At 40.0% G+C, this 9,975-nt stretch overlaps 1 protein-coding gene across 1 annotated transcript; it reads right to left on the bottom strand.

Moving 5' to 3' along the window:
• Positions 1-2,140: 2,140 nt before the first annotated feature.
• Positions 2,141-2,542, bottom strand: LOC139463626 (uncharacterized). Its single transcript, XM_071244899.1, has one exon. It carries the CDS (start codon positions 2,540-2,542, stop codon positions 2,141-2,143), a length of 402 nt encoding a protein of 133 aa, XP_071101000.1.
• Between the last annotated feature and the right edge of the window lie 7,433 nt (positions 2,543-9,975).

Raw genomic sequence — 9,975 nt, 5'->3', positions numbered from 1 at the left:
GCATTCATCCCTTCAGATGTTGATTCCTCACCAATAACGTTTAACATTTAAAATACAAAACGACATCTTCCTATCCATCGAATATCCATCCTATACCACCCCCATCCCTCTCATTTGCCTTCTCTCTGTTCCTAATCCGCAACCCCCACCCTCCCCCACAATCTGCTTCCCCCTACTGCCACATCCTTCTCTCCTATTGCCCCCATCCCACCCCTGATCCACAGTCCTCGCTTTTAATAACTGATTTAATAATTTAAAAAATGAAACTGGATAGTCAATGAAATATTTGCAGCGAACAGGAATTACTGAGTAGAGTGGTTGAATGAACGAAGAATAAATGTATAAATGAAGGAATAAATAAATGGTTCAATGATATACTACTCTATTGTAGTTGAAGAACACACGGTTTTTCCATATGACTATAGTTAATCTGTCATGGACATGGCCGATTTACTAGTCCTATGAAAAAATCAGGGGTTCTTTTACTTCAATTGAGTAGTATATATGGGCGACTGAACGGTCCACAGAATGTATGTAATGAAACAACTGAAGTACAAGTGAGTTCAATATTGTTTAATAACCGACACATGAATAAAATACAAGCCTCATTTGGATAGGCACTATCCGACTTTTTGGTTTACAAATATGGAGACGTATAGTCTTTTACGTATCTAGATACCTAACAAAGATTCTTTGACAGTTTAATTGGTATAGCATAGGCACTTCTACTTTGCGAAAAATTCGGAAAAATTCCTCTACATCTGATGACATCTTTGCCGAAACAATGAACATAAGTATGATGAACATAACATGTTGAGAAAAAGTATGTATTCATGAAAGTTATTCCCGTAACCAAAAGCTGTAATAGCTATAGATATGCAGGCCCCTAAATTGGAAATACATTATATAAGGGAAAACCTCGTTAACTCGAACTCGTGAACTCTGGAACCGTCGACCATACGTCGAGTTATCCGTAGCTCGAAACTCGTTGAGTTCTAATAAGGAGTCTGCAAGGACCACCAAGTCGCATGGTCCTACACTCAATATTGGGATAACAGAAGTCGAGGCATTTAGGAGCTTTCAGTTTGCCTTCTCCAAAACACTTGGCTGCGTTATATCTTTTGTAATCAGAATACAAACTTTGATTCAACAAAATAAGCTAAGACGGTTTGTGTATTGCAATGATGCCCTGAAAAATAGGATGTGAACATCTTGTAAAAGTAAACAAAATGGGACGAATCATATTGATAAAAACAAGCTAATGTAAAGAAACGAAAAACAACCGGACGGACTATAACATACATACATACTGGCCAGAATATGTAAATTTGTATTTTCAGCATTGATCGGTTTAATAGTGGAACTAAAAGTAAATATCACATCCTATCAAACTAGTAAATAAACTAGCTCGTGGAAATGGTCGTCATGCATTAAATAGCTTTGCTACGCAAGGGACTAAGTTTCCAAAGTCTTAATCACGTTGCACTTACTAGATCTCGTACGTTCATGTCAAGAGGGCAGCTCTAATCCAACTTATCTGGCAGGCACTCGACGAGTTGTAGAAGCAGGTATGTTTACACATAATATTCAATCAGCGGTCAGTGAAAGAAACAAAGCACGTGACGGAAGAAGAAACATACAGTGAACACATGAAATCCAAATGTTGGGTAAATATTAGCGTTGCTAAATGAAAGGTAAATAAAAATGGCGAAACAATAATCCAGATAGAAAAACAGAGTAATTCCAAAGGCTCACTGAAGATGTCGGCAGTGCTAATTGCAGATTAGAGTCACGTGGTCAAAAATAATAATCACCGAGTTATGTCCCCTTAGTGTTGATAACGCTACCGAATGCGCACAGCGAAAAACATTGATTTGGACAGCCTTATATATAAACAATCGGCATTCCTCGGTTGATGATAACACCAATAACCATCCACTAGCTATCCAGTCGTTTCAGAATCACCCCTAAGAGGTCCAAAATGACACATTCGGAACCCCTCGGATGTTTCCGGAAAGAATCGTAAGTGCACTTCCTGTCGATGTTTTCCGAATGTAGCCAAAGCCATCTCCCACAAAGAGGCAGCTTACGACACGAAGGGGAGACAACCCATATCCTTGTTTAATCACGTGTGCCGTCGTCAGTACTGATTTGTCTTGAGATAGTCACGAAGACCTTCAACGGCTACTCTAACATTTCCGGCCTGAACTTTCTCATCCACGTTAGCTCCCATTATAAGTGCTGTGTTGGAAGCAGCACAAATCATATTTTGTTTACATGTCTCCTGGTCCTTTCCCTTTAGAATGAGCATATCAGATTCTTTTTCCATTCGAATAACAGTCCATTGTTTACCTCCTAGACGTACCCCTGTTGTGTATATGCTCTGATCGTTGTTGCAGACGGCGTCCACTATAACGGCAACTTCGTCTGGAGAAGGGCTGAAATTGGGACTTGTTCCCCACGCAGCACCGTTCTTACCGTAGATGGCGGCCTTCTCTACTCCTGATTGGGCCAACCGGTCGATATACGCTTGCCAAGACATTCTGGATTATTCTGAAATAATAAAAACTTTCGTTAAAGTTGTGTTCAGAAAAACGAAAATATGTATCATTTGCATCATGTTGTTCTCTCCTTTTGTGTGTCAAATCAGTCTTTTAGGATAATGTAAGAGCAAACACAAAAGGCTTAAATATTTGTAAGTTTTATCCTAGCATCTCTTTGTCAACCAATTTGCCATTATGTATGCTGGATTATGTAATTCTAGCATAATTCTTTTGTCAATGTATTGGTCATTTCCAGTCTTCATAATCATCATCGTCATCATCATATTCATCATACACGTTGTCTAGTCATTTTCAACATCTCTACAACAAACATCTACACTGCCACACCCACCATTACAATATAAATACATCACAATTGTCGTCTTATTTATAATCAACATCACAATAATCATCAAAATAATCGTTATCGTATAAAAAATATGAAAAATATTATAACGTAATCAATAAACCCAAAGGTTTCATCATCATCACCATCATCATCATCACCAACAAGAACAAGATCATCATCGCTATACTCCGAATCGAAACCTGTACATGTGATATGAATCTGATGAAATCATTACCACAGAAAACCTATTGGTCTCACATAGTTTAGCCTCCTTGGTTTGAGCCTCCCTAATGAAAGATCACTCAACATACACCGGACTCAGTGCAGATCAAATAGAAGAGAGGCCCCGTAACCGAGTCACTGTCCAAATACCATCCAGACAGTCATTAACCGTTTACCTGTAAAGGGGGGCAATGTGCACTTCTAAAGCGATCGGAAAGCTGGTATTTACACTCACCAAACATCAAGATAGTTCATGAATTGTGCGAATTTTCGTGAATTTCTGACATTTGACTTCGTCAGCTGTTCCTGAGTGCAGAACTTAACACGGCATAGTTAATAGCCGCTCTGTGAAAGCTTAATTACCTGTTTTTCTAAAGCGTTTAGAAATGTCCACATTGCAGAAATCGGAGTCATATTTCGACTTTCACTTCTCAGCGTTAAAACATTTGAAATTCAGTTTCGGTTTGCCTTCTTGTTTGTTGTTATTACGAAAATGTTTTTTTTGTAATTCAGTATGTCATTCATGTCACTGTTTACGGCATCAATAAATTTGAATTATTTGTTGACTTTAAAAAGAATGCATTTCTTGTGGCAAAACGCGAATCCATCGTCAGCCGTTTTGAATTACAATCATTCTCGAAAAACAATCATGCAATGGGTACTCTTCACAGCCATATGTTATTCGAGATAGGCTGATTAATCACCATGTACGTTTAATGTGAAATGCTACAAGTTATCCTTCCATTCATGTTCACATATGTAAACAAAAGAATGCCTACTTTTGAATATTCTGTAACAAGACGAGAAAGTAATGATTTAGATTGGTTTGGTGTCAAAACTCCCTATAAATTTAGAAAAATCACTTATAAGCGGATATTCAGACGATAGTGAAAAACCATCTTCAATGCTGTCTTCGTCTACATTCATAAGAATTGTGTTGCCAACGAGAAACTTTGGCGTCACTACAGCACTATCTCCATTTCACGTCAGTGATGATGTTAAGGGTCGAGGAAAATTTAACAAAAACTCCATGTCGTCGTTGATGTCAGTCAAACCATTCCACGGTCCGGCCATGTGTGTTATAGAAGCGTTATGACCTTATACCCACTGTATTCCTCACTGATGTTTGATGGAGATCTCCTGTCCACTCGGTGTTTCCATGTTTCTCCTGGGGCACAAGGGGAGTTTATTCATCCCAATAGAGTAAATGTACATGAAGTTGCTTAGCTGTAACATCCCTTAATCGATACGCTCTCATGTTGGATAAATACATTTTGTAGACCTCTCATCGGCTAGGGAGTAGGATTGGTAACGAATGTATCGGCTACTGTTGCCAATGTCTAATCTCATTAGAATCATATCTTTTACTCCCGATACGATATATCTCTGCGTTCGTGACACAGAGCCATCGTATCGCAGTAATCGATCCGATTTTAATGAAATTGCCAATGCGCAAAGTGAACTTGTAGCCATGTTGTCGACTGTTTTGCACGTTCTTGTTGGAATATCGTGAAAACGGGCTGAAGATTAGCCTCGAAAGTCCGCATGAGTGCGATCCCACATTACCTCTCGATGCGACATGTAGTCGAATTTTTGTCCTTAATATCACATCTCGAAATTTTGGTTCATAAAGAAAACATTCAGTCAAGCATCGCACATTTAAGTTTATTTTGTCTTTGAGCCATGAATTTGAAACAGTCGAAACCTTGTTCAGTTATCACCATCAAAGAAACAATAACCATTCGTGCCATTTCGGAACTCACGGAAGGGAACGATTCGTGCCGAGTGTTATACTCGTATAAATCAGGCGCCACAGCGGCAGTACGTGCAGACTCGACAGCACATGGGTTAAGGGGAAAGAGAGCTCAGCCTTCATGTGCAGGAATGTTTAGTTTGGTGCATCCCAAACAGTGCCGCGGCGAGAACTGCAAATACATCAATAACATGCAGAAGGGGGAAAATTAGATTCATTTACTTTATCCCCGAGGTGGAAACAGGTCCCCGGTCTCCTCGCTCCCGTAATAATCCCTGGTGGTCGGGTGGCACTCGTGGGGTCCCCCCGACATCAAGCATAAAGTATCTCGGTCATATGTGCTGATGCATGCTCTTGTTCTGTCGACGTGGAGAGAATGTTAGGTTTCCAGATGAAGTTTTATGGTCGGCAGTTGGAGCGTTACCTGTACTGAATTTACTTTAATAATAGTTATAATCATTTACAAATATAACTTCAAATATATTTCCTAACAGAAAGGTACATAATAGGCATACATTCATCACATACTGAGATACTAAGTCTGGAATGAAATCATTTGAGGCGGACGAGTATACATGTAATCATTATGGTACATGGATCTCACGTAGCATTTTGTCGAAATTCTGATTCACTCTTCTCGGGCATTTCTGTCTTAATTTTGAGTTTTAGAGAAAGATAAGGGTGATAGTTTTAGTATTAACATGTTAACTACGTCCTTAATTATCCTGATTCATTTACCCCAATATCAAGGGATCGTACGCCTCCTAACTTTATATTCAATTTGTTTGTTTGTTTGTTGTTTAACAGTCCGCAACCTTTATAATTTTTAATCTACACCAAAAAATTACAGGGTTTAATATTATGAGTCACGCCTCATGCCGTTGGGGTACAATGACACGGAGTCAACCTAACCTGATCTCCGATCGATTATTTCATCTCTTGCAATAGGTTGCAAGGTATCAATGGTCGTAAAGAACCAAACATTGAATATTTGATTTTACAACTTTCCAACACAAAAGCTCTCCACAACTCTGTGTGTCAACAATGTTCCCATGTGGCATGGCCGTGTTTTACCTACACACGTGCTATTTGTGAGAATGCCAAAGGAACAGCTCTTCCATGCTTTTACATTTGCTTAACAAATGGTAGCCTCGAGAAACGCAAGACGGTATTCAATAAACCGGAAAGTGGTTTATTAAGGGAATATATTACCACTCGTACACTGGTAATTCTGATCTCATCGGGTGGACATTCAACATGCTGCATATAACTGAAATTGGATACAAGATGTATCAGAATGCGTTTATATCCCGTCTTTGACGAATACACATCTTTCTCTAATCTCGTCCAACACTGCACTGATATTAAATGCCAAAGCTCAAACAAGTGAGTTACCGAAGTCGTGCCTTGTTAGTCTACAGTGGTGTTACGTTGGATCAAAAGGAAGACGACCTCATCTGGTAAGTATGAGATCCATTGGCTCTAGCGGCCTTTAGGGATGAGATAAAAGAAAGATGTTACCGTGGCAAACACGGAACCCAATTTGGAGCTGGACTGGTTCCATCACTTACGTTGCTCTATTTAACATGAACAGTCAGCATCCGGTTTCCGTGATATTAAAATGTAAATGTGACTTTTGAGGTGGCATTTAAGATATATTTGTTGCGCGAGATACGTGTGTTTATCTACAGCGTAGGGACGTCATTCTCGCTGCTCATCGGGTCATACGTGTAAGACACAGACAAGCTTAAGACGTTAAACGAGGACGTTAATGAGGGACACATCTCCGCAAATTATTAGGTCTGGACCTTTACTACCGTCAAAAATACATTTCCTATTTCCTATCTCTCGTGGTAACGGCTCCTTCGCTTCGCACAATCCGCAGCTATCAGCCCAAAAAGCGGGTCACGTACGCATGAAATAAAAAGCAAGAGGACGTGAAAATAGGACGTTATAAAGGAGAGGGCGGGGGGCTTCGTCTCGCAAACCGTTTATAGACATATACGAGCACAAAAAGCCAGTCGTTGGTCCCCCTATGGTTGTAAACACATGCCTCCAATAAGGAGTCCTGTCCATCAAAGCGGACGCGAAAACAACGATTTGCATGAATACCATTACCCACCATGGGAACTGAGCTCTTTAGAACACATCTTTATCAAACTCACACATGTACAGATGTCATTTAGGCCTCACACTACTGTAGACTAGTGCAATGGTACTTGATTAATTGACACAGAGTTAATCGCTAAAAGACGCTCGTGTGTTTTTTTTCGGTGAAACTAAACGTTGAGTGTGATGTTAGTGAAGACTATAATAGTAGTAGGAGTCATTGTGAAAGGAATTGTTATAATTGCTCAGACTGACAAGACTTAGGGGCACAATCTCATAATTAATAGTTCTGCTACTCCTATACGATACCTCAACGTTAAACTGAGATGTATTGTATGGGAGCAAAGGATCTGAGATTGATAAAATTCATATTTCGATATTGCCCCACCTTGTCTTTTGAAGGACTTCTGACGGAGCCACCAAAGAAGTCATGAGGAAAAGTAAAACTAGGTCACAAGTTATCCAGGTTAAATGGCTGTCCTTGTATTATTTAAGAAAATATCCTAGCACCAACTGGCTGGACTCCGACTGTGTACCTAGAAAGCTACCATCTACATCCAACCCATGGTTAAAAGGGTCCCAATATACAGCTTGAACACACACCATGTCTAAGAACAGAAGCCGGTCCCACATGCATTCAAACATCACATGGAGTCGGTAAAGGGGTTAACTGTTGCTTTTTTGGACCTGTGGATATGATTTCACTTTACAGTGGTCTTTGGTCCTAAACACTGTACAAACCGCCTGGTCGGGACAGAAGCCTGCGGGATTTAACATACATGGCGGTAAATAGTGTCACGCCGTCAGTGTTAGTTCCACGAGTGGCCTAGATAAACCGATGCCCTGTTCACCCAAGGAATTACTCTCTCAACCCAAATAAACCCCACGATTACCACCAGTTTGTGTAATTGCGATTTTAATCTTTTGATTGGTGGGGAGTGGAAGAATTGAACTGATCAATCTAATAAAACCATATTGGGTGTTAGGAGTATCGACTCAACAGCCTGCTCTGGTCGAACCAAACACAAACCTAAGGGTGAATTCACACTACGACCGTTTATTTAGTGCGATGGGTAATGGGTAATGAACAGCGATTTGAGGATCGATCCACGCAATTGGAATACGATGACATGCACTAACCAAGCGAGCCTGACCACCCGATCACGTTAATTGCCTCCTCCGACAAGCATGGATTGCTGAAGGCATATTCTAATCGGGATCTTTTGTAACACTGGAGTGAACATTTTACTGGTATGAATCCACATTCAAACTTCCAATGCAACTTGCAATGACTTTCATCAATTTGTCTTCAATTAATTCATCATATTCACTTCCTAATGAGAAATTGACCTGATGAGCATTAGACAGAATATTAATATTAATCCATTCATGGTGGACACATGATGAAACCTCTGCTCGTTGAAGGATTTCCTTAAATGTAAGGAGATATGTCTGTCATGGTAGACATATTAAAATTCGGATCGGAAGAAACGTGACAATGGGATGGGGGGTGGGGGGATTATCCTTGTAAAAGTACAGTGATCCAGAGATTATCGCGCAGATGTCACTGGCTGACGACGGATAATTACGTTTCAAATCACAGTCCATGCAGTTACCACAGGCGGTGTATTTCGAACATATTGTAAAGAAAACCTTACATAAAAGCACGGGCATAGTGGCAGCCATTATATCACTGTGGTCCTGCAGTAAAGATACTGTACGTACGTTTGGGTAATATCCCATAATAGTCCACAAGCTTAGAATACCTGAACATGGCGAAGATTACTAGATACGCCTTGCTATGTTTTAGTTGTTTCCTAGCTTCTACAACTCGAGAACAAGGGCAACTCAACAGGCTTCAGTTGGAACACATAGAAAGCCAAGCCAAACGACCTCTTCTTGAATAAGTCTTTACCTATCCAGAGGTACTTGGAAGAAAACACTAAACATTCTGCTCTAAGTAATGCTTCCTTGGCTCTCAAATGGTGCATCCTCAGCAAAATTCTTTCAGATTACAAAGCTAGAAGATGAACTCTGTTGCCCTGAATCGAGCTACTTACCACCTCTTAGTTTGAAAGCTTAGTCAGATAGTACCAACAGATGGGATCGCTTGAACGAAATTATCCAGAAATGTGTGAAATGACACATATACGGGCTAATATTCCCAAAAACTAAAATAGTGTTGTTGACATTGTCTGTAAATACATTTACTGGGGCACCCCTGACCCTCCAGCTGCTTCCTGTGAGTGGAACGTAAGACGTGAGTTAACACAGCTGAAACACTCAATAACGAATGAGTAGGTGTGTCTCTTGCCACAGAATACCACCCAAATTGCCTACCACAAACCAGGGGAGCCTGTAGATGAAGATTTGATGATGACGACATTCAGATTCCACACTATTCATGTACATTGTATGTATTTTCTGAAAAATCTGAAATATGTTAAGTGTGGCACTATATTAGATGAATAAATAAGAGGCTAAACTTAAAACTCCTACTTTCATTCTAATCCAATCAAACTCAAAGTTATATTTGCAAGATTACTTGACTGTAAAATCTTTTGAAGGTCAAATGACCCATATCTTCTACCTACCGGCAACAAAACAAATTTCATTTTGGGGATGATTAAGAGCAAAAATCAAAACCACTAGCCACCTTCAAGCACACCTGGTTGATTCTTCGAGAATTCAATTTCACAAACTTAACAATTTCATGTCAGCCAGATCTACTTTTGATTGAATTTCCACAGGTGCTAGACTGCAGTACACTCCCCTACGTTGGCCTAAATACAGTCCATCTGAAACAACACCATTGTGGCATCTGGCACTCAATCATGTTATCAATGGAGAAACAGTTTTCACAGTGGGGTAGATGACCTGGCAATAGCTTGTGTTGGTGGTCACTTCCACTCTTCTTGTAATAGTGAAGGAGAGTTTGGAGGTTCAGTCTGATATTATCAGCAAAACGGCATAGAAGCTGTTGTGAAAGGAAAATTTCT

The sequence above is a fragment of the Haliotis cracherodii genome, unplaced genomic scaffold (genome assembly GCF_022045235.1).
Source record: "Haliotis cracherodii isolate W230 unplaced genomic scaffold, xgHalCrac1.p SCAF_16, whole genome shotgun sequence".
Classification (NCBI taxonomy): domain Eukaryota; kingdom Metazoa; phylum Mollusca; class Gastropoda; order Lepetellida; family Haliotidae; genus Haliotis; species Haliotis cracherodii.
Note: the sequence above shows the minus strand (reverse complement) of the source record. Positions and strands in the feature narration are given on the sequence as shown.

Excerpts from the sequence above, each read along its gene's own strand:
- LOC139463626 (XM_071244899.1), bottom strand. The coding sequence starts at position 2,542 with ATGTCTTGGCAAGCGTATATCGACCGGTTGGCCCAATCAGGAGTAGAG.